The 24,114-nt window shown below is 55.1% G+C and overlaps 6 protein-coding genes across 6 annotated transcripts; 1 reads left to right on the forward strand and 5 right to left on the reverse strand.

Moving 5' to 3' along the window:
* Positions 1 to 5,749: 5,749 nt before the first annotated feature.
* Positions 5,750 to 8,197, reverse strand: GMORB2_4549 (WD repeat-containing protein 26; the record flags this gene model as incomplete). Its single annotated transcript, XM_035466523.1, has 4 exons — positions 5,750 to 5,825; positions 6,200 to 6,831; positions 6,924 to 7,321; positions 7,456 to 8,197. 4 exons carry the CDS (start codon positions 8,195 to 8,197, stop codon positions 5,750 to 5,752), a joined length of 1,848 nt encoding a protein of 615 aa, XP_035318292.1.
* An 8-nt stretch (positions 8,198 to 8,205) lies between these two features.
* Positions 8,206 to 9,204, reverse strand: GMORB2_4550 (uncharacterized protein; the record flags this gene model as incomplete). The annotated part of the gene is made up of 3 exons (XM_035466524.1): positions 8,206 to 8,358; positions 8,420 to 8,698; positions 9,034 to 9,204. The coding sequence occupies 3 exons, from the start codon at positions 9,202 to 9,204 to the stop codon at positions 8,206 to 8,208; spliced, it is 603 nt and encodes a 200-aa protein (XP_035318293.1).
* A 1,126-nt stretch (positions 9,205 to 10,330) lies between these two features.
* GMORB2_4551 (dynamin 1-like protein) lies at positions 10,331 to 12,873 on the forward strand (the record flags this gene model as incomplete). Its single annotated transcript, XM_035466525.1, has 6 exons — positions 10,331 to 10,405; positions 10,449 to 10,588; positions 10,726 to 12,112; positions 12,204 to 12,468; positions 12,550 to 12,634; positions 12,705 to 12,873. 6 exons carry the CDS (start codon positions 10,331 to 10,333, stop codon positions 12,871 to 12,873), a joined length of 2,121 nt encoding a protein of 706 aa, XP_035318294.1.
* Positions 12,874 to 13,338: 465 nt separating this feature from the next.
* GMORB2_4552 (alpha-methylacyl-CoA racemase) lies at positions 13,339 to 14,622 on the reverse strand (the record flags this gene model as incomplete). Its single annotated transcript, XM_035466526.1, has 2 exons — positions 13,339 to 14,489; positions 14,562 to 14,622. 2 exons carry the CDS (start codon positions 14,620 to 14,622, stop codon positions 13,339 to 13,341), a joined length of 1,212 nt encoding a protein of 403 aa, XP_035318295.1.
* Positions 14,623 to 15,465: 843 nt separating this feature from the next.
* On the reverse strand, positions 15,466 to 17,065 carry GMORB2_4553 (glutamate dehydrogenase (NADP+); the record flags this gene model as incomplete). Its single annotated transcript, XM_035466527.1, has 3 exons — positions 15,466 to 16,564; positions 16,729 to 16,954; positions 17,020 to 17,065. 3 exons carry the CDS (start codon positions 17,063 to 17,065, stop codon positions 15,466 to 15,468), a joined length of 1,371 nt encoding a protein of 456 aa, XP_035318296.1.
* Positions 17,066 to 19,909: 2,844 nt separating this feature from the next.
* On the reverse strand, positions 19,910 to 23,480 carry GMORB2_4554 (DNA polymerase delta subunit 1; the record flags this gene model as incomplete). Its single annotated transcript, XM_035466528.1, has 3 exons — positions 19,910 to 20,651; positions 20,831 to 22,647; positions 22,728 to 23,480. The coding sequence occupies 3 exons, from the start codon at positions 23,478 to 23,480 to the stop codon at positions 19,910 to 19,912; spliced, it is 3,312 nt and encodes a 1,103-aa protein (XP_035318297.1).
* Between the last annotated feature and the right edge of the window lie 634 nt (positions 23,481 to 24,114).

Here is a 24,114-nt window from a genome sequence, read left to right on the forward strand (position 1 = left end):
CCCCCCCCCCCCACTGTCCTATCCTGTCTTGTCCCCTCCACTCTCCTGAGCCTTTTCAGCCAGTCTCAAATAAAGGTCAGACACACACACATTCAATTTCCTTCTTCTTGCCTCTGCCGAGGAGGTACCTCATAGGCCTCATAGGCCTCGGCCGAACCTGTCGACCAGAGAGGTATCCATCTGTAACCCGGCAGCAACCGCACCGTCGCATTCCTCCCCGTCAGTCACGGGAGAAGGAGGGATGGGGGAGGTCCCCTTCATCCACCCATCCGTCCATCCATCCGTCCATACAATGGATCAAATGATCAAATACAGGGATCCCAACCAACAGACAATATACGGTGGGCGCATCACAACACGAGTCAGGCATGGATGACGATACCATGGATGGGAAGGAAAAGTCGGGAGAGAGAGGGTGAGAGGGAGAGAGAAGAGAGACGGGGAGGATGCCAGTCACTTCTCATCTTTGCAAGGGCCTCTCTACCCTTCTCCTGGACAGCCCAGCACATGTCCGATCAAGTCTCGACATATCCACATATCCACGACATGATAGAGACATGTGTACACGGGTATTGCCGACGAGGATACAGGTTACGTGGACCGAGTATCATGTATTATATATCGATTACTGTAGAGTCGTCCTGTTCCGGTACGAATACCAGTACCAGCATTGCATTTGCGTCGGTCTTGACTTGCTGCTCCCAGCGCCGAGATCTACGACGACGCCAAGAATATGGATAGACTCAACATTACTCCGTATTACTCTACCTCTACGACGAAGACGCCATCGCCACATCATCAGTCGATACAGGCTACCGATGATACCTGCGACGCAGTGTAATTTAATACCGTACCCAACTCCGTACAGGTACAGATACAGCGTATAGCATCGCATCACGGCTACGCCTCCCCTTCCCCTCCCCCTTCCCCCTCCCCCTCCTCCTCTCTAGTCTGAGTCGTCTCCAGCGTCCGCCGACGGCTCCGCCAAGACATGGTCAGCAGACGGCAAAGAGTTGCGAGTTGCGAGCGGGGTGAGGGGACGTGTACGAAGGCTTGTGACCTTGCGGCTACGACCTTGCGGGTGTTCGGAGTTGAGATGGTTCAAGCATCAGCAGCAGCAGCAGCAGCAGCAGCAGCCCACTGCGACCCCTGATCGATTCAGTGAAAGACGGCGGCGCTAAGGCAAGGTACCGACAATCAATGTTGCGTCCTGACAATGCGCCGTACGGACTGTGCTGTTCTGCCCTATAAAAGCCGCCGGTACCTGCCTCGACCTGTTCCGCCGATGGGAGGAGGACTGTTCGGTGCTCGTCGCACCAGCCCCTCCCTCTGCGGTCTCGATCTCTCCTTGCCGTCTACGAGAGTACGGGGTTTTCGGCGCAGGTGCATGTGTATACGGAGAGCACATGTACTACTCTGTAAACTATTTCGATACGACTCGGGATGTGGTGGTGGCTACTGATACGGCATGGATGTACGGGGTGACTGTAACGTATCTGCAGGATGCTTCCTGCTCCCGGTGCCATCCATCATTGCTACTCCTGTAGTACTGCTCCGTAGTGATGATATCCATCTCGTCCGATGAGCAAGAACCTCTCCCGCTGATGAGGTGGGGAAAATATAACGATGGTGAGAAGACTAGCAAAGCTGTAGCTGGAAAATGTGAAACGGCCGCCAGATGGATACCAAAATATATATATGTATATATATATATATGTATGTATGTACATGTCAGAATGAAATAGAATAAAATAAAACCATTTCAGATTATATATGAATGGATCATGGTTAATATAAGAGAAAAAAGACCCAAGACCTTCGGAGACGACATGGATTAGGACCAGGACCAGGCAAGGGGGCTCTAGACGAAGTTGGGATAGGATGAACCCCTGCGACCTTGCCAGCTGCCCACCTGCACCTGCATTCCACCATCCTACCAGGTAAATAATACGACCGAGTATTAATCTATCACGACCGACCCTTGCGAATGTGTGTGTGAGAGGGAGAGGGAGAGGGAGAGTCTCTGGACGAGAGGTAGGTCCCATGGGTGGGGAAGGGGGGGGGGGCTGCGCGAGTCTGCGAACTATCTTAACTATCTATCACTACTACCCTGTGACGGGCGCACAGATCGGACATGCAGTGCGAAGTACATGTACCTTTTTTTTTTTGTTTTTCCTTTTTTTTCTGGATTGCATATTCGGTTGCACTCGTATGCAAAGCCTCCCCGCTTCCTGATCTTGATCTTGATCTTTTTTTTTTTTTCTTCTTCTCCTTCTTCTTCTTCCTCAGCTGTATCCAATATATACTCGGGACTCGTACAGACAAGTGCGTACTTGGGGTACTACATATTACGTATTATATAATACTCATCGGTCCTCCCCCCAACAGATATTGAGAGAAAACAGAAATTGGAAAAATTGGAAAAAATTGCAAAAATTGGGGGGGGGGGGAAGGTGCCCCTCTTCCTGGTCCCACCCACACGTCTCCGATGCGTAGCAACCCTTGTCCCCCTTTATTGATCATGATGATAGGATCGTACAGGTATTATTAGTATTATTTATTATCACTCGTACTCGTACGGGAGAGGATGAGAGAGGTTTGTGTATATATGAGTGGGTGGGTAGGTGGTTAGTCACTACGCCGGGTTCCACGTAAATTCAGTACCGACCGAGCATTACGATGCATTGCGTCATGTGAGCCGGCATGGCTTCCTCTGTGGGGGATTGCAGACAAGCCTCCTCCCTCCTCCTCCTCCTCCTTCCTCCTCCTTCCTTCTCCCTCCTCCTCCTTCTTTGCCTCTACTCCCTCTACTCCGTACAGTATAGGCACTACGGGGTATTATCCTACCCTAGAAGACCGAGTCAGACTGGAGCAACTGAGGAAGAAGAAGAGTGGGGGAAAATATGTATATGAAGAGAGAGGATCTATAAGACATTCGTGGGTTGCCTCCTTGGCGGTGAAGGAAGGAAAAAACTGGTAGCTGAATCAAGATTAAATTAAATAAGATAAGATATATATAAAAAATTGTACAGAATATCAGAAATGGCAGGTCATCACCCCCAACACGTCATACTCTCTTCCCGCACACCCACTATCACGATACCAGAACAACAGCAGCAGCAACAACAGCAACAACAGAAAAGAAGCAGAGAAGAGAAGAATCAAGATGAACAGGGAACAAATGCATATCCTCATTCCATTCATGGAAAGAAAGTCGGGGGGGAAAAAAAGAAGAAGAGTCCACAGTTAGTCTCGGGTAGGCTTTACGACTAGCTCTCACTTCCCAATCCTTAGTTTCCCAATCCTTAGTTAGTGTCTCGGTCTCTGAATAGGCGCGGTCCGTCCCACACACACACACGCACACACACACACACACCCTTTCATCTCGTCGGTCGTCATGTGATACCAGCCTCTTCCATCTTGCCTAGTCTTGTTCGTCTAATACGTAACACATGTGTCCGAGGTGATATTAGTATCTGGTCAATATCACCGCTAGCCGCCTTCTCTTTCATGTTCCCCATCCCGTATCTCGTATCTCTCCGTCTCTTCGCTCGATCCGGCTTTCATGCGGCTATTCCCACAGACTTAGTAACACCTATTATTACTTAGCTGGAACAATTTCTGAACCAAGATGGCATTATAGTATATGATTTTGTACACATCTAACAGATTATACACGTATATATACATGTAATAGGACATATAGATACATTTTAAAAAAAGAGGCAGTAAAAAAAAAAAAAAAAGCTCACACTAGTGGCAAAATACACACACACACACATACATATACATATATATATATATATTCATATATCGATGGATGGACAGATTACTCCGTAATATAAAATTCCTCTCTTTTACATCTCGATGCTCCGCATCTCAGCTGGAGATGTAAGCTAGAGGAGTCTAGTACGGATACTCGGCCCATACAACGATACGATTCATCTTGATACCAGATCCGGAGAAGGGAAAAAAGAAAAGAAAAAAAAAAGAAAAAGAAAAGAAACCATCCCAATCCCATCAGCTGTAGTATTGTTACTTGTACGTGCAGGTGCAGTCTGTGCGAACACGCATATATATACAGATTACATATATATATACATACACCCTACTCGTACATGAATTCTCAATCCCCCCCCCCCCCCCCCCTTCTCCGGCAACCTCGGCAGACATGTACACCAAAACGATAAATAATAATAAATATATTTTTTCAGTGTTTTTATATATATAATAATAATAAACTTACCAATGTCTTCGCGACATCTCTTCTCATCTTCTTTCTTTTTCTTCTCTTCTTCTCTACATTTCCTCTCCGCATTCACGAGTACGTCCCAAATAGGAACAGAAACCCACGAGATGATGGTTGGATTGTCATCGTTCGATCCTCGTGACGTGCCGTATCAGCTCCGTGCATCCATCCGCCACTGGGTACAGATTACCCCGTCATGTACAGATTATTTGACCCCTTTGTAATAACCACCGTACGGTGATATGCACCTACTAACGCATGCATGTTTCGCCTATGACTCTGTCCCTGTCCTCTCTTCCTCTCTCCTCCCTTCCAGTACGTATCATATACAGAGGAGTATTATTATCGTTTACTCGTGCACTCATCCCAACAAACCCAACCGACCCCTACTCTTTTTTTTCTGTCTGTACGGAGTATTACGGACTGATATTACTAATATCCGTTCATGAAATCCTTCTTCTCCACCTTCTTTCTCTTCCCAAATACTGCTGTATCATAATACATAGTACGACGTATTACTCGTATAAGCCGACGTACCGTATTATATATATATATATATATTATAAAAAAATAACAAGAAAAAAAACAGGAAAAAAAACCAAGAGAAAAAAAAAGGAAAAAGAAAGCTGCCATGAAATAGGACAATGTAGTCCCGGGTCTACATCTTGCCAACTCGTACATATACTGTGCCACCCGAGATTGCCCATGACTAAGCAGCCAGAGGTTGCTGCCGCACTCACATCTTGGAGTAGATAACCTCAGTAATCTCATAATAGATCGATTTCCTTTCCTTTCCTTTCCTTTCCTTTCAAGCAAGCAAGCAAGCAAGCACCCGAGACACACACCCATCGACCCAGGACGTACCAGTAGGCAGGCACCACTATATCCGCCACATCATCGTCTACGGGTCATCACCGTGTGTTGTCGCCAGCAGGAAGCACACCGTATACCATGTATAGGTTAGCACAATAGTCTCCGTCGCTGCCACTGCCATCGCCATCGACGCCGCCATCGACACCAGCTTGCATCGGTTGCTCCTGAAATCCACGAGCACATTCGATACTTGCATCTGCCTCTTGCCATTACTGCCTACTGCTATCAACCTTGTACCGTCGTAGAGAGATATCGGGAAGGAAGAGAAACCGCCGAGACCACCCCGGCAGACCAATACAAACAAATACTAATGCAGCCAACCACACCGTCTCCTCTCCTTCTGATGCATTCGTCTCCAGACGGTATGCAGTACCTCGTCTCGGTTCCCCATCTCGTAGAGGGAGACGGGGGAGGAATACTCAAAGAAAGAGGCTCACCATGTCATAGAAGAAGCCTGGGTAGAGGAGAGAAAAAAAGAGAAGAAGAATAAAGACAGAGAGAAAAGCAATCAGACCCTGATCAGTAAACGCCGTGGATGAGACATGTTTCCAACTCGAACCTTGCCCCTCCCATGGGCTATCATGTACGAATACTCTATAATACCGCACAGCCACTCTGACCGTCACTTCAGATCATCTGCGATCCCGGCGCAGACTGCTGTCCCGCTTCCCGGAGGGCCCTGGCATTGGACTTGTTTGTCCAGCTGTTGGCATGTCAGTGTCGGGAGAGGACAGGGAGACACGAGAAGCAGAGATGGAGATACTAAGAAGGAGAGAGAGAAAGAAGGAGAGAGAGAAAGAAGGAGAGAGAGAAAGAAGGAGAGAGAGAAAGAAGGAGAGAGAGAAAGAAGGAGAGCGAGCAAAAGGTATTGATGAAGAGGAAACTCACCCACGAGATGGAGAGTGCTGAGCGGGACGGAATGATGCTCTNAGAAAGAAGGAGAGCGAGCAAAAGGTATTGATGAAGAGGAAACTCACCCACGAGATGGAGAGTGCTGAGCGGGACGGAATGATGCTCTACAGAGGGAGAGAGAGAGAGAGAGAGAGAGAGAGAGAGAGAGAGAGAGAGGCAACTCACATCTTGACTCGACCGTCGTCACCGCACGACGCAAAGACTGTGGGGTCGTCGGGCTTCCACGACACCGCGTTGCATCTCGGCCTGTGACCCTGCAGCCTCTCGACCGCTGCTCCGATCCTCTTGTGCCAGACAAGGATGTGTCCATCCTCGCTGCCGCTGACCACGAAGCTCTCGTTGGCCCCACCGAAGCCGGCGCGTATCAGGTAGTCGCCGCCCTTGTGGCCCAGAAACTTCTGCTCCAGCGCCCGCGTCTCCAGGTTCAGCATCTGCGCTTCCCCATCCTTGCGGTTGACCAGCAGGTGCCGCGAGTCTTCGCTGATGCACACAGACGCCAGCCCCGCCGCCATCTCCATCTCGTATTCGAGCTCCCGCGTCCTGGCATTGTACACGTGTATCTTCGAGAGGTTGTCCGCAGCCACGAGCCACCGCCCGTCGGCCGAGCCGCAGAGATCCTGCACCCGGTGACTCTTGGTCCACTCGTCCACCTCCCACCCGTTGGCGCTGCGCGTATACGTGCATATGCTGTTTTTGTCGTCCAATGTCCCCAGGGTAAACGACTGTCCGTTCCTGGCCCACACACAGCTGCTCACGGGTTCCGAGAAGCGCTTGGTCCTCTTGAGGCATTCGCCATCCTATTCACCAGTCAGACCTTGGTTTCTTTCGCCGTCTGCCTCCCCTCCTCCTTCCCATCACGCCGGGCGTCCGGTGCTCGTCGTCAACTTACGGTTACGCTGTACAGCATCGCGGTATTGTCCTGGGAACACGTCACGAGCATGCTGCTGTCGGGGCTCCAGGAGATGTTGCCGACTCCGCCCTCGTGGCCCTGGGGCTTGAGGTGAACATTGTATTGGCTGTCCCATATCACCACCCCGCTCTCGCCGCAGGCCGCGAGCATCCGGCCGTCGGGCGAGTACCGTACCTGCCAGGCCTCGCCACCGAGATCCAGCAGATCCATGGCCATCTCCGAGGGAAATCGTGATCGGGCACATCTGTGGTCCGTGTACAGCGACGGCGACGCTACTGCGGTGTGGTAGAGGCACGTATCGATCTGGCTCTGCTTGACAGACTGTAGCAGGACGGCAAGGCGATTTTCCGGCAGCATGACCGAAGGCGATATACACTCTAGGGTTGGGGACTCTTGTCAGCCTACTTTTGATAACGAGAGGGAGATGGAACCGGGTGCGTGACGGAGACGCCGGAAATGAGGCGAGGCGAGTGGGAAGAAGGGGTGTGTGAGAGTTGTGTGGTTTGCATACTAGATAGGTCTGACAGTAGAATCTTGCGTGATTCCCCACCAGCACCGTCCCAGGACGCCCTGGCCTTGAGGTCTTCGGGTGACTGGCACATGAGCAGACTGGAAAGGAAATGCAGCTTGGCCGTGTCGTTGTACAGTGGGGTGATCTCTTCTCTGAGGACAGACAGAGCGTGGGCCGCGTTCTTAGCCTCGAGAATCTCCAGGTACTTTTGTTGTTTGAGCCAGAAGCGCATGAGTCTCAGGTCGGCGCACTTAGCCAGGACAAGCCCATTCCCCTTACCGCCTGTGCTGCGAGCCTCGTCGGATTCGGCGGCACCGGTGAGCAGGTTATCGGCCTTGGCCCACGACCCCTCCAAGACTGCCGTCCTGAAGGCAGCAACAGTCGAGTTCTCCAGCTCATACCCGCTGTCCCTGCTCACGCTCTTGGCGGCATCCTGGTATCCCATGTCGTTGAGGGCCTGCAGCAGGAGGCGTGTCATCTCCTCACGACTGTGGCCCTGATACGTCTCGGAGAGAGCGTTTGCTGGCCTCGACGACGACGACGACGACGGCGCTGCAGGTCCCTTATCCCCGTTGCTGGACGCGCCGTTAGAGGAGCCGTTGAGGGAGGCACCGCCTGCGTTTCCAGACGCGCCATTAGTGGAAGACCGAGATCCGGATATTGCGCCGGCTCCGTTAGAGCGCAATGACGAGGCACCCTGTGAGAACATGACCACGTCCCCGTCGTCAGCGCCACCGCTCATTCCCGCAGCTATGTCTTGCGTCGGTGCCCCGCGCCTACGCTTGCGGGCCCGCCTGCTATCGCTACCGCCCTCCCGACCTCGGGCAACCGAGTCGACGGGAACGGGAAAGCTTCCGTGGCCCGGCAGGGGAGACTCGGAGCGTTGACGCCGCCCAAGAGTCCCTGACGGCCCCTGTAGGCTGTTGGCGGGGACGGTGAGAGGGGCGGCAGGACCGGCTGGGACCGCCAAAGATGCTATATTCGCGGTCGAGGCTGGTGTGCTGCTGTTGGATCCGGCCGTTGACGTCGTGCCCGGGGGTGTTGTCCTGGTCGGGTTGGCAGCCGTCTCCGGTGGAATGGCGTTGATAGGGGAGGTTCCGCCGCTGTCTTGGCTGTCGTGTGGGCGAGAGCGTGGGCGAGAGTGGGAGCTAGAGGAGGGGGACGAGGATGAATCCAGATCGGTGTCTCCGCGGGACGAGCCGCGGGAAGGAATAATGGTGCCGTCAATAGGCCAGACAGCGGCCTACAGGTGGTCCACAAGCTATCTTTCGAGGCAGTCGCTAGGTCTGGGCCGGACAGAGATGTTTGGGGAGAAGCGAGGGGAGGAGCAGACGGCGCCGGGTTCTGTCGGCAATGGTGTGTGGAGATGATGTAGTAATAGTAGTAGTAGTAGTAGCGAGAGTCCCGTCTGCGGTGGTGACCCGAGACAAGAGATGTGGCTGAGGAGGCAGAGCAGACGAAGTTGAGCAAGAGAAGGTGTACGGCGTCAGATCTATCAGAAGAGGGAATATGAACGAGAACGGGGTAGAGATGTTCCCCAATACTCTATGATACCCTGTCCTTGTCTTGGTGTTGTACCACGAGGGCAGTACGAGCAGTCGTTGTGACGTGGACCGAGTAGTTATCTCGTCTAGAGCAAGGGTGCATAGAGTGCAGGACCCAAGCATGGACGAGGGTTGGGAAGCACCCCCCAGGTGCTTTATGGGACTTCGTGTTGGGCGTCCGTGGTTGGCTGAGGGCGGTCATCATGTGGGGCGCTTAGGTGCTGGGTGTCCTGATGCCCAGCCGCTGTCACCGCTCTAGGAGATCAAGGTAGAGTCCGCTGTAGGTGCTGTAGCCTGTAGGTGCCGTAGCATGCGTTTTCGGCGTGCTGCGGTGCCCTGTACCGTGCCGTCCGTGCCATCACCGCAGGGGAAGCACCGTGAGGAAACTGGAGGGAGGCCCATCGATCCCGTCAGGTCCCAGGCCGGGTACAGACTACATGTACCTGGTATCATTACGCTGCAACGATCGGAGCTTCCACGAGTATCGCAGCGTCACCAAGCCGACAACGCCCGTAGGTCCGTAGGTCGTGCGCCATCATATTCACGTGTGCTACATGCTACTGCAGTAGGTAATACCAGATAGTAGCAGAGCTAGTAGTTATCAGCGATAGCTTGTATGCGCTGCCCGGCTCCCCATGCCTGCTCGTCATTCTTGCACGGACCCTCACCCTGTTACACGGCAGCACTTCCAGCAGTCGTCATCGCTGACGAGCAAAGTACGAGAACCGGTACAGACAGTCGGTACTGGGACATTTAAACGTGGCGCAGCCTCTGTCTCTCTTCGTGATGTCCAACGTGAGCGATAATACCAGACACCATGAGAGCACCGCCACGTGTGGCTTGATATCGACTGGCCTCCAGGCCCCAGCTAGACTCTAGACGCAGTGGATTGCCCCCAGGGCCAACACCCACCATAGGCAGTAACAGCGGTGACCCCCCCCCCCCCCCYCCCCTTCTGGATAATACTGGCGACGTAGCACACGTAGCTGTTTAGGCTCGTGATAAATGTCGTCGACCTAAACATCACTTCCCTCCCCCCTCCTCAACAACCGTCCACCATAACGAAATCCGCACAACTGCGCACGACGACTTTCGAGCCTTCACCCAACTACCTGCGCCGTCTTTGAATCATCGGCCAGAGAGACCTCAGTCGCGAGTCACCACATCCAACCTGCTGTCCCCCTCCCTCGACACTCCATCCCTTATTCGACCTACCGCTACCGCACCCCTCGAACCGAAGCAGTCTATCTATTCGCTGGGTTCGACTTGATAAGACATAGCTATAGGAATACATTCGTCTCCGAAAGTAGCAGGAGAGCTGCCCATTCACCATGAGCGGCTCACTCGTCACAACGGGGGGTATCTCGGATCCTGCCCTCATCACGTTCGTCTCCTGCTCCTTTCTGGTCTGCTGACCGCGATGCGCCCGCACAACTGCTGACTCTCAAGGATAGCCTCGTCAACAAGCTCCAGGATGTTTTCTCTACTGTTGGCGTCAACAACCCCATTGATCTCCCCCAGATTGCCGTCGTCGGTAGCCAGTCTAGCGGCAAGTCATCTGTGCTGGAGAACATTGTAGGACGAGACTTGTATGCTCCCTACCACCCCATCGCCCCCCCCCCCCCCCCCCCCCCCCCCCCCCCCCGCGGACCCGATGAAGTGAAGGAGGAAAGAGCATAGTACGAGGAAGTATAGAAGCTGACAGTTGGTTCGCACCCGCTTATAGCTTGCCTCGAGGTACCGGTATCGTAACCCGTCGACCCCTGGTCCTCCAGCTCATCAACCGTCCTGCGCAGTCCAACGGCGTCACGCAGGAGGACATCAACACCGATACCGACAAGGCCGCCAACCCCGACGAGTGGGGTGAGTTCCTTCACCTGCCCGGCCAGAAGTTCTACGATTTCAGCAAGGTCAGGGAAGAGATTGCCAGGGAGACGGATGCCAAGACGGGCAAGAACTATGGCATCTCGCCCGCCCCCATCAACCTTCGAATCTACTCCCCCAACGTCCTGACCCTGACCCTCGTCGACCTGCCCGGTCTGACCAAGGTGCCCGTCGGTGACCAGCCTCGCGATATCGAGCGCCAGATCCGCGAGATGGCGCTCAAGTACATTGGCAAGTCCAACGCCATCATCCTGGCCGTCACGGCCGCCAACATCGACCTGGCAAACTCGGACGGTCTCAAGCTCGCCCGCGAGGTCGACCCCGAGGGTCAGAGGACCATTGGCGTCCTGACAAAGGTCGATCTGATGGAGGAGGGAACCGACGTCATCGACATCCTGTCCAACCGCGTCATCCCCCTGCGCCTGGGATACGTCCCCGTCGTCAACCGTGGCCAGCGCGACATTGACAACCGCAAGCTCATCAACGTGGCGCTCGAGGCCGAGAAGAACTTCTTTGAGAACCACAAGGCGTACCGCAACAAGAGCTCCTACTGCGGTACCCCCTACCTGGCGCGGAAGCTCAACCTGATCTTGATGATGCATATCAAGCAGACCCTGCCCGACATCAAGGCGCGCATCTCGAGCTCGCTGCAAAAGTACGCGGCCGAACTCGAGAGCCTGGGCCCGTCCATGCTCGGCAACAGCGCCAACATTGTCCTCAACATCATCACCGAGTTCACCAACGAGTGGCGTACCGTCCTCGACGGAAACAATACGGAGCTGTCGAGCACCGAGCTTTCGGGCGGTGCCCGTATCAGCTTCGTCTTCCACGAGCTCTACTCCAACGGTGTCAAGGCTCTCGATCCCTTTGACGTGGTCAAGGACGTCGACATCCGCACCATCCTCTACAACTCGTCGGGTTCATCGCCCGCCCTCTTTGTCGGCACCACGGCCTTTGAGCTCATTGTGAAGCAGCAGATCAAGCGCGTCGAGGACCCCAGCCTCAAGTGCGTCTCTCTCGTCTACGACGAGCTGGTGCGCATCCTCTCCACCCTCCTGGGCAAGCAGCTGTACCGCCGCTACCCGGGTCTCAAAGAGAAGATGCACGGCGTCGTCATCGCCTTTTTCAAGAAGGCCATGGAGCCTACCAACAAGCTTGTCCGCGACCTCGTTTCCATGGAGGCCTGCTACATCAACACTGGCCACCCCGACTTCCTCAACGGTCACCGCGTATGTTTACCCTCCCCTCCTGCTGTTCCCTCCGTCCGTCCACTGTATTTCCCCCTCGGATAAGTCCGACTGTCCCGCTGACAAACGGCAGGCCATGGCCATCGTCAACGAGCGCCACAACCCGTCCAAGCCCGTCCAGGTCGACCCCAAGACCGGCAAGCCTCTACCCGCCGCTACACCCGCGCGCGCTGCCAGCCCCACGGTCTCGGAGACGGACTCTGGGAACTCTGGCTTCTTCGGTAGCTTCTTTGCTGCCAAGAACAAGAAGAAGGCCGCTGCCATGGAGGCGCCGCCACCCATGCTCAAGGCCTCTGGTACTCTGTCTGAGCGTGAGAATATCGAGGTCGAGGTCATCAGTACGTTTCCCCCCCACCAGAAGATGTCAAGACATCGGAAGCACTCTGAAGGCAGAGGAAAATGGCTGACCGATACCACAGAGCTGCTCATCTCTTCCTACTACAACATTGTCAAGCGCACCATGATCGACATGGTTCCCAAAGCTATCATGCTCAACCTTGTGCAGTATGTTCCTCTCAGCTCATCTTGACGAGTTTAGACGTGTGGATGAGGCACTGACAACAATGGAACACAGGTTCACCAAGGATGAGATGCAACGCGAGCTCCTGGAAAACATGTACAGGACCGACAATGTCGACGACCTCCTCAAGGAGAGCGACTTTACCATTCGTCGACGCAAGGAGTGCCAGCAGATGGTGGAGTCTCTGGGCAAGGCTAGTGAGATTGTCAGCCAGGTGCAGTAATGGTCTTGATATTGCCACTTTTACACAACAGACCTACCATCACATTGCTGTCCATATTAGAAGAGGAAGAAGATCAGCGACGTCCAAAAAGAAGAAGATACAAAGACATACGTCTCACCTTGACCCTCTCACCACCCCTTTTCCATGGTATACCATTGAATGATGCTGCGCGCCTTCTCCATCTGATGATGGTTTAGATTAGATCCCTTTTTTTTTTAGATGGCGAACGAACGATGAAAGGATGGGCAAGCGTGCGGCGCTAACTGGAGGATGAAGATGACCGGACTTTTTTGTTTGTTTGTTTGTTAGTAATATTATTTCCCCATGGGCAGACTTTTTTATATGTTATTTTACATCATCCACTTTACATGATCCCCCCCCCCCCTCATGTCTCGTATGCCCTTTATATATGCCACAGGATGTTGCATGATGGCGTACACGTACACACTACCCGTCCCCCCTCCTCTATAGCTTGGACGCATCGACAAGCACGAGACCGCCATGGACGACATCGTACTCCCTACCTCCCTCCCAGCCAGCCCAATCGCGCAGAGTCTGGCGTCCACCCTCGCCCGCGCCGAGCGGCACACCAACGTAACCCTCCCCCGGCACGGCGTCGCCCTGACTCCGGGGGTGGGGGGTAGACGAGATGGCGAGGCACGGTGTGGCCTCCAGCCCGACCACGGGTCTCTGGTCGCCCTCCCTGGCCCCGCGCTGGTCGTGGAGCTCGCGATAGTCCAGCACGGGGGTGCAGCAGGCGTCGGAGCCGTCGAAGACGGCCTCCCACTCAGCCCTGGTGCGGCGTCGGAAGGTGGCCTCGAGCACGGCCCTGAGCTCGGGCCAGCTGGCCTCGTCGTCCCTGGCCTCCTCCCAGCCCTGGCCGGCCAGGCCGAGGAGACGGAGGAGCTCGGCGAAGAAGCGGGGCTCCAGGGCCCCGACGGCCATGTGACCCCCGTCGCGGGTCGGGTAGGTGTCGTACCAGGGACGGCCGCCGTCGAGCAGGTTCCGCCCGCGGGGCCTGTCCCCGATCGGGGTGCGCAGCGCCATGCGGGGGAACGTGGCCAGGTACGACGCCCCGTCCACCATGTTGGCCTCGACGACCTGTCCGGACCCCGAGGCGGCCCGGGCCACCAGGGCCATCAGGATGCCTTGGAAGAGAGCGGCCCCGCCGCCGGCGAAGTCGGCCAGCATGTTCCACGGCGCGTGGGGCCGGCTCCCCTCCCTCCCCAGCAGGCTCAGCGCCCCCGACACGGCGAGGTAGTTGATGTCGTGGCCGGCCATGGCGGCGTACCGCCCGTCACGTCGGAACCCCGTCATCCGCGCGTACACCAGCCGCCGGTTGCGCGACCTCAGCTCCCCCGGCCCCAGACCCAGCCGCTCCAGCACCCCGGGACGGAACGGGTCGATCAGCACGTCCACGTGCGAGGCCAGCCGCCGGATCAGCCCCGCCCCGTCCGCCGCCTTCAGGTCCACCGCTATCGACGTCTTGCGCCGCGCCAGCATGTCTGCCGTCGCCGGCGGCGGCGACCCCGCCGTGTGCGTCGACCCCGGAATCGGCCGGTCGATCCGGAGCACCGACGCGCCCGCGTCGGAGAGGAGCATGCCTGCAAACGGCCCTGGCCTCAGCCGTCAGCCGAGGTCTTGCCTGGAAACCATCCAGCCTTTTTTTTGGTGCTGGTGCTTGTTACCTGGTGCTAGACCGGCAAATTCGAGCACCTTGATACCCTGGAGCGGTGGCGGAGATGTCATCTTGATTTTTTTTCTTTGAACTCCTCTAGGTCTTGACGGTAGAGTGCTGATAATATGTAGCGGGTTTTTATATATTCTAGTGTTCGATTAGTAGTTTCGGCTCCAACTCGTTGCATTCAGATTCATGTTATATCAGAGAGTACTCACTCGTATTAATACTCATATCCAATGACAGAATAGCCTTGACCTCGGTTTGGCTCTCATATTACCGAATTGCGGGGTTGGGTGGGGTTTTGCGGAGGAGTCTGTCCTTCCTCCTCAGCCCCCTTTACTATCCATTACTCATTTATTGATGATTTATTATTACCCATAGCTCATGGTCTATAGACCATCCATGATGGGCCATTGGACGCAGAGAAGATCCCAGAGTAATATGTAACTAATGAATCTGCAAGGCCTGGTTTATATCAGCCCAAGATATTGATCCTGTATTAGCTTGAGTTACTCTTGGTACCAAGTCGATACGTAAGAGAAAGAAGTACACATTTCGAGAAACGAGTAATACGATGATGAGAACACATGCCGAGAACCAAGTACGACGGGAGTAAAGAGCGCATAGAGATGAAAAAAAAAAGGAAAAGAGGGAGAGTAAAAAAAAAAAAGGTCGTTCTATCGTTGCATGCTATATATATACGTATATGAACAATAATTCATGACATGCCTTCTTTCCAATGCAATCATGACCAACTCCCGCAGAAAAAGGGTTGCTTCCCTATGTTTGTTTGTTGACAGTGAGAAAAAAAAAAGAGAGAAGGAAGAGGATGAGAAGAGGAGACACGGAGGGAGGGAGGGAGAGAAGGGGGGAGGGGGGAGACAAAGAGACTCCATGTCTTCCTTCCTGACTTAAGCCCACCAGTCACCCTGGTCGTGCATGGCCTCGGCGACCTTGACGAAGCCGGCAATGTTGCTACCGGCAACGAGCGAGGGGAGCTCGTTGTCGCCAGCCTTGACGTACTTCTTGGCCGTGTTGAGGCCGTTGAGGAAGGCGTTCTTCATGATGTCCTTGAGCTTCTGGTCGACCTCCTCCTCGGTCCAGTTGAGGCGGGCCGAGTTCTGGGCCATCTCGAGGCCGGAGACGGCGACACCGCCGCAGTTGGAGGCCTTGCCGGGGGCGTACCAGACAGCCTTGGCGTCGCCCTTGGTCTTGCGCTCGGTCTCGAAGACCTCGATGGCGTCGAGGGTGCAGCCCATGTTGGAGCCCTCGGCGACGACGAAGCAGCCGTTGTCGACGAGGAACTTGGCCTCGTCGCCGTTGAGCTCGTTCTGGGTGGCAGAGGGGAGGGCGATGTCGACCTTGCCCGAGATCTTCCAGGGGCGGGCGCCCTCGACGTAGCGGAGCTTGTGGTCGGCGGCGACGGCCAGGTCGGACAGGGGCTTGAAGGCAACCTTGAGGCCGGCGATGTCGCTGATCAGGGCCGGGGTGAAGCCGGCGGAGCCCTCCTCGGCGACGAGGGAGCCCTTGGAGTCGGACAGGGAGACGACGGTGCCGCCGAGCTCGATGACCTTGAGGGCGGCGTACTGGGCCACGTTGCCGGAGCCCGAGATGGCGACGCGCTGTCCCTTGAAGGAGCCGCGGCCGGCGTGCTCCAGCATGTTCTCGACGTAGTAGACCAGGCCGTAGCCGGTGGCCTCGGGGCGGATCAGGCTGCCACCCCAGCTGAGGCCCTTGCCGGTCAGGACACCCTCCCAGCGGTTGCGGGCCTGGCGGTAGGCGCCGAACATGAAGCCGATCTCGCGGCCGGTGGTGCCGATGTCACCGGCGGGGACGTCGGTGTCGGCGCCGATGTGCTTGGAGAGCTCGCGCATGAAGGACTGGCAGAAGCGGCGGATCTCGTTGTCGCTCTTGCCCTTGGGGTCGAAGTCGGAGCCACCCTTGCCGCCACCCATGTTGAGGCCGGTCAGGGCATTCTTGAAGATTTGCTCGAAACCGAGGAACTTGAGGCTATCTCATCTGTCAGTACTTCTCTTTCTCATCTTTCCTCCCCCCCCTTTCCTCTCTTCTTCTTCTTCCTCCTCACCCATCTCGTCTCCTGCTTCTTCTCTTCCCGTGTTCTTATTGGGGATGGAGGAGTCATTCTTGGGAACAGCGGAGTGTATATAACGCACATGGACAGGTTGACAGAGGGGTGGAGACGGAGGCCACCCTTGTAAGGGCCGAGGGCCGAGTTGAACTGGACACGGAAACCACGGTTGACGTGGAGCTTGCCTGCGTCATCCTCCCAGACGACGCGGAACTGGATGACGCGCTCGGGGACGGAGACGACTTCGAGGGCGGTGCGGTACTCGGGGTGCTGCTGGAAGAGGGTAGAGTCCTCAAGGGTGCTGACAAGCTCTGTCGGTTGACCGGTCAGTACGATGGACACGTGGTGGTGTGGCAGGATTCAGGGAGAAGCATACCCTTGTAGGCCTGCTCGAACTCGGGCTCGGAAGGAAGGTTAGACATGATGGCGGTATTCCTTGATAGAGAAGAGGGGAATTGAGGTATCGGTGTGGGGTATATATGGAGAGGGAGAGTTGAGAATAGAGATGAGGAAGAGGAAGAGGAGGAAGAAGAAGAAGAAGAGAGGGGAGGGAAGAGGTCGTGCGTGGAGGGCAAGACTGGTCCTTCTTATCTTGAATCTCGTCGAGGGCTAGATTGGAAAGGGACCCAGTTGTTGTAACTTGACCCTCCCCATCCCCCCCCCCCCCCCCCCATTCATGATTCCTCACCCCATCTTTGATGGCCCATGGGGGTGTGCATGTGGGAGAAGGAGTGGAGGGAGTGAAGGGGGGTGGGTGGGTGGGACAGGAGCGCTAGAGTTGGATCGAGTCGCGAGTTGAATATCTCGAGTGTAAAAAGGGAAGAAAGAGAAAAGGTTGACATGAAAGCTTCCGTCAATGGAAATTATCAATCACCAATCTAGAGGCGCAGAGACATCTCCGATGTTCGGTGTGCTGGTGGTTGCCGACTCTGGGAAGTCTTAGTGTCTCCTCTGCTGCCTGTAACCTTCCAACAGGCAGACCAGGTTTTCTTCTTCTGCCGTAGTAGTCGTAGCAGTCCTGATAATGATAGACTGATAGGTATTCTCTCAATGGTTCTATACTGTGATGGACATGATTGGTCGTGCCGCTCTTTCCCTCGTGCGGTTGTCCACCCTCCCCTCCCCCCCGTCGCTCCTTCCTGCAGATTTACATCGTGCCTGCCCCCACATGACGGACATGGCCGGGTCTGTCAACTCTCGGAGCGCTCTGAGGGAGCGCTCCGTGCCTGTACTGGCAGGGTGAGTGAGGGTACGTGGAATAGCGGCCGTACTAGCTGCGATACGGGCATCACCGTGGTAGCAACGTTGGCAGCCTATTAGCCGTGGCGGCAGCATTAGCAGTAGCAATCGAGTAAGGATATATATATAAAGTATAACCAGCTAATAGGAGGAGCCGAACCTAACACATATCTATAGCCTAAAAAGTAATACCAACCATTATCAGTGGTCACGACAACCAATCTAGGCTACCGAGACCACCCTAATTGGCCACTCGTTCTCTAAATCTCTTCTACTAATCCCCCCTCCCCACACGCACACACGCACGCACGCGCGCACGCGCACACACTTCTCTCCCCTCCAGAGCCAGGGACCAAACGCCACTCCGTCACTCCTGGCACACACGCTAAACCGGAGAAACCAGAGAAGCTAGGAAAAGACGAGAAAGAAATGGATAAGAACGCCCCCCAGAGAGCCTCAGGTCCCTCAGTCCGACGTCGGCGCGGGGTTATTGTTCTCTTCTGGACACTACCAGAAGTAGTACCGCTCCGTTATCTATCCCCCCCCCTCTTTTTCCTCTCTCTTTTCTTGGTCCGTCTCCCCCACGAACCAGTTCTTCCTGATATCTACGTGACCCAGTGAGAAATATGTAATTCTAATGTGTTGATATGAATTCCCCGGATCAGTTGTTGCCAATTACATGCCTTGTCCGCTACTACTACACTACTACATTGTCTTTGTCCGACGGTAAAATCTGCTCCCCTACCGTACACGTACAGCAACCTCCCCCCCCTCCCCCTCCCCCTCCTTCTCACCCCTCCTCAGCGTCATGAATTTCGAGGGGCGAGGGGGCGAGGCTCAAGGGTGGCAATCCCTCCTTACTCGTACATGCCGCAGACTATCGAGAGTCAACGGGAACCTCATGAGTAGTACACAGTACAGTAATGAATATATAAAAAATGACCGAGAAGAGTTTGGACCTTATTGTATTACGCGAGAGCATAAAAAAGCCAAAAAAAAAAAAAAACCATCCCGATCCCTCCCGACTGCGTAATCCAAAAAATACCATCCCCGACACGTCCAACCCCTTTCAATCCGTGACGTAATACGAGAAATTGACTCCCCCCCCCCCTCCCAAGAAGAAGAAGAAAAAAAAGCCCCCAAAGCGATACACGCGCTTCACGATCAATTGCTGACTAGCTTCGGTCCTACCGCTCGCCCTCCATTACGGACTATCGCTTCATGATATCCACTTTTCTTCCCTCTCTCTCTCTCTCTTCTCTTAGATGTGGGGCTCACACCTACCTGTTCTCTGTACGGAGTACGGATTAATCTGTATTATTACTCGTGATACACCTACACACCTATACACCTATACACCTGCATACTCGTACACACACACACACGCACACAGGTGGATCGAGGGTCCGACGAAATTGAAAACCGACCCTCTGGGTTCCGTCGCTCGACCCGACACACCCTTCACCCGATCCAGAAACGAAGATGCCGAACTTGATCTTATACGTTTTCGAATGTGTCAACTTAATCCAGCCTTATCTATTCTCTCCCTCTCCCTCTCCCCCTCCTCCCTCTCTCCCCTCCTCCCTCACTATCTCATAATACACACTAAAACACCTCGTCGCTCCACATACACACATACACACGCAGGGACAAACACTTTCCCCCCACTAATCCATCGTAAATGCCTCTTTTTCTTCTTCTTTTTTTCTTTAGGGGGGGGGGAGGGGGGTTGGGTTGTGTGTCTGTGTCGACCGAATTCATATTGTCGTTATACTATGCTCCTCTTGTCATACTACCAACTCTCTGCTTCTCACCACTATATACGTAAACCACTACTCTAGACCTCTTTTTCCATCGTAATACTCCCAGACGCCGTTCCTATACACCAACATTACACGCAATTATGAAACATGAACTAAAAAAAAAAAGGAAGAAAGGAAAGAGGAAGAGAAGAAGAAAGAAAGAATAAATGGCGAGATTGAAGTGAAGGTGAAGGAGAGAAGAAGAAGAAAAAAAAGACCCATCCGTCACCACACAGCAGCTTGATCAGCATCAAACCTCCCCAACTCCTTACCGGCGTCCTCGAGATCCTTCTTGGCCTTCATGCGCATGTAAAAGATGGGGCAGTCCTTGCTGCTGCAAATCACCTCGCAGTGTATGCTGCCCTGGCACCTCTGGCACTGGGTCCAGAGCCGCCCGAAGCGCACCTCGAGGTCCGACACGCGGTCCAGCGTCTTCTTGTACAGCTCCCCCACCCGCGGCGCGCAGTCGGAGCACACGGCCCCGGCCTTCTCCTCGCTGCCCGTCAGCGGCTTCTTGCAGCCCATGCACGTCTGCGTCTTCTTGGCGAACTTCATCAGCCCGCCCACCGACGGCGCCGCCACCGAGATGGTCCGCGTGTGGTCGCCCGTCAGCAGCGAGCGCGCCTTGGTCTCGCCCAGGATCGGCTCAAAGATGCGCCCCAGCGGCTTGGCCAGCTGGTTGTCCAGGTAGTACTTGGTGTCGATCGGCACGTTGTTCTCCAGCACGAAGATCGGGTCCTCCGACTTCTCAAAGTTCTTGGCCCCCGCCGCTCCTCGGATCATCACGTACGCCACCCGGTCCCCGAGCCCCGGCGCCGATCCTGCGTCGCGCTTCTTCATCCGGTGCGCCAGCTCCACGTGCGCCTGCTTGGCTGCGTAGTCGTCCTTGGTGAGCGCCTTCGTAATCACCAGCTTCGACATGTCCACCTTGTTCTGTAGCAGGTCGGCAATCATGTCCTTGACGTAGCTGTTCCACGACATCTCTGCGTCAGCACAGGTTTCCCATCGAGATCGTACATATGAGTGCAAAGATCCAAAACACAGACATGCGAAACGAGGAAACAGGAGAAAAACAACGGTTGTGTGAAGAGGAAGAGAAGGGGGGAGGGGGGAAGAAGGAAAAAAAAAAGGGAGAGGATGACGTACTCTTGTGCTCCAGGAACATCACGATCAATCAGGATCATCCTCAGCACCTTCTCAATCACCGTCTGCACGAGCGTGCAGTTATCTCTGCGCACCGTCTCTATACCCTTGGTGTCCATCTTGTCGTACTTGTCCGGGTTTGTCCAGTACAGGCCGGCGTACCGCTTCTTGTTGATGAGCAGGTAGGGGAAGTAGACCTTCTCGAACTCGAGCTTGATGGGCTTGGCAAACTTGCTCGTGACGTACTGGGCCGCCTCCTCGCCCAGCCTCATGGCCTCGGCCAGGTCGCTGGTGCCAAACTTGACCATGACCGAGTCCGTGTCTCCGTAGATGACCTGCGCGTCGTGCGCGTACCCGTTGGCGATGGTGTACCTGCGCATCACCTCGTCGCGCGTCATCTCAATCATCTGCCGGCCGAAGCTCGTCGTGCTGCGCGCAATCTCCAGGCAGGGGAGCTTGCCCGTCTGCGCCGCACCCGTGAGGCCGTACACGCTGTTGGCCGTCACCTTGAGCGCCAGCTGCCTGCCGTTGAGGACCGCCTTCTTGAACGGGTCCGTCTCCCGCGCCAGGTCCTTCTTGGCCTGCTTCCGCGCAATCAGCAGCTCCTCCAGGATCTGTGCCAGGAGCCCCTTGCGCTGCTTCGTCGTCACAAACGTCTCGCCGCTGGGCGTCGTGATGTAGTCCTCGCCCTTCTTGAGCCCGAGCCGGTCGATGGCCTGCTTGTTCACCAGCGTCGTGTAGCACAGATTGTGCGCCTGCATGATGCTGGGGTACAGGGATGCGAAATCCAGCGTCGCCACCGGCATGTCGTAATACCCGCGCGTCGGCTCGATGACCGTGGCTCCCTCGTACTGCTCGTCCGAGCCCTGAGGCTTGATGTCGGGAATCACGAGCTTCTGCTCGAGACCTCTGCGGTACAGCTGACTGATAAATCGGATCTGCTGGCCACGCGTGAGGATGAAGTTGAAGGGAACGCCCGTCACACGCGCCATCTCCGTGTAGTTCTCCAGGCACGACAGCTTCTCCATCAGCCGCTGCGGGAGGTAGGCGTCCTTGAGACAGTAGAGGGCCAGACGTCGCCGCGACTCAGGCGTGCCGTTGAAGAGCTCCGTGATCATGGTGTAGTGCACGTCCTCCTTTTGCTCGCCGAGGAAGTGCGAGCAGACCGAGTTGAGCGTGTAGCTTCGCAGGTGGTGGTCGCGTTGGATCAGCTGCAGGAGATCCAGCTGCAGGCGGCCGTTGATGTTGGTTGTCTTGGAGTCGCGGCTGCCCATCTGCTTGCTCGAGAAGTTGCTCTCCTTGACCTTGGACGGCACTCCGGGGATGCGGCCCCAGTACTCGAAGCCCCCAACCTTCAGGTGCCTGGCTCGGTCGAGGAGGTAGGGAATATCAAAGTTGGACGTGTTGTAGCCCGTCACCACGTCCGGGTCGACGCGCTCCACAAACTCCTGCCACCCCTTGAGCAGTTTGTCCTCCCTCTCGTACTCGAGGATGTGCGTCGCCACGATGGAGCTCGTCGTGTCCAGGCAGAAGACGTTGCGCACAAACGGCTTCTTCTCTCCGTACCGCGTCACCACGTTGGCAATCTGGATGACGGGGTCCTGGTCCGCCTCTGGGAAGATGCCCTTGCGACCGCAGCATTCGATATCAAACGACAGGATGCGGAGGGGGGCCATCTTGAGCCACTCCCCCTTGGGCTCGTGTGCGATGAGTGCGCGGTAGTCAATTTCGGCTTCGATCTGGCAGTTGGATTGCCGGCTGTTTTCGGGTATGAGCTTGTACGTCGAGGCGGGAGCTTCCACCCAGGCCATGCCTTGGATCTGACAAGGAGTTAGCCACTGACAGACGGCGCATGAAAAAAAAAAAACCGAAAAAAAAAACGATGGAGCCATAGCCATACCTTGCAGTCGACCATGAAGCGGAGGACGTATTGGATATTGTCAAACGTCATGATCCCACCGTCGACAACCTTCCACATGCCCTTCCAATTGGCATTCCCTTCCTTGATATTCATGCGCACGCGTCCGATAAACTTGGGATCCGTGACGGTAATCTTGAGATACGGGTTCTGCGTGTTCCCCTGGAAACCATAGATGCTCTCCCTCATGACCAGGGAGACAGAGTGGATGACGGGCTGATGCTGCGCCATCTGGGCCTCGAGAAAGGCCTTGAAGGCAGAGCAGTCATGCGGCTGGAACGACACCGGGGCGGCAACATAGAGGTAGTGCTTGAAGCCGGTGACGTGCAGCATGATCGAGTTGCCCCTGTTGTTGACACCGAATAGCTTGACGGTGGCGTTGCCACCGTTCAGCGTGCCCTCCTCGGCCTCGATGGACTGGAAGGCCAGGCTGTCGGTCGCCGGGTTGAAGCCCTCCGCCACGGGCGGACGGTCCCAGCTCTGGTCCCTGTCGAACTTGCTGTTCTGCTTGGCTGCCGATATGTCTTGGCTCAGCTTCTCGAGCACCTCGGATTCGAAGACGCTCTTGGTCTGCTGGCCCGAGGCCAGCTTGCTGTGCACGCCATTCTGAGATGACGAGGGGAACCCGTCCGTCCTGCGCTTCTTGGCCGCCGAGGGGGGGGTTGATGGGATGTTTTGACGCGTCTTGGTCTCGCCGAGCACCCGCTTTTGAGGGAGCGTTGCCGTGGCGGCCATGGTGGCGTGAAGGGGCGAGGGGATGAGGGAGCTGTCGATTCGTTAGAGATGGTGTCGTGTCTTGTCCTCTCCTGATAAAATCGGGCCAAGAGTGTAATTGAAAGAAGGGAGAAGTAGAGGGTGTAGCTTGTTGTGAACGAGGGCGAGGGGAGGTCCGTGGCTTTGTCTGGCAAGATGATGATGGTCAAGGAAAAAGGGAACGAAAAAGCACACGCGCTTCTCATTAACGCGCTCGGACGTGACGTGACGTGACGTGGGTAGCAAAACTCCACTTTTCTATTTAATAGGCGTGAGGGTCGCGTCATCGTCCGGGACATCAATTACTAACTTCCCCTTGCCCTGAGTGCCTTCGCAGTGCTCTGCGTGTACGAATATCAAGATATTGTTTGTCGGTGATTTTTCTCCTTCCTCTTCCCCTTCATTCTGTCTATCCTCTATGACGTAGACGGTTCATAACGGGTAACTCTATCATCTCTTCATAGTTCATACTAGTAAATTATCATCATAATTTAGGAATACTAACGGCCAACGTCGCAACGTCCAACCGCGTCCCAAGTCCACGTTACTCGTACATACGACGTATAAGAGAAGAGGCAAAAAAGAAAATAATACATATAAAAGACGGGAAGCAGAG

This window comes from Geosmithia morbida (assembly GCF_012550715.1).
Source record: "Geosmithia morbida isolate 1262 chromosome Unknown scaffold_21, whole genome shotgun sequence".
NCBI classification, from domain to species: Eukaryota; Fungi; Ascomycota; class Sordariomycetes; order Hypocreales; family Bionectriaceae; genus Geosmithia; species Geosmithia morbida.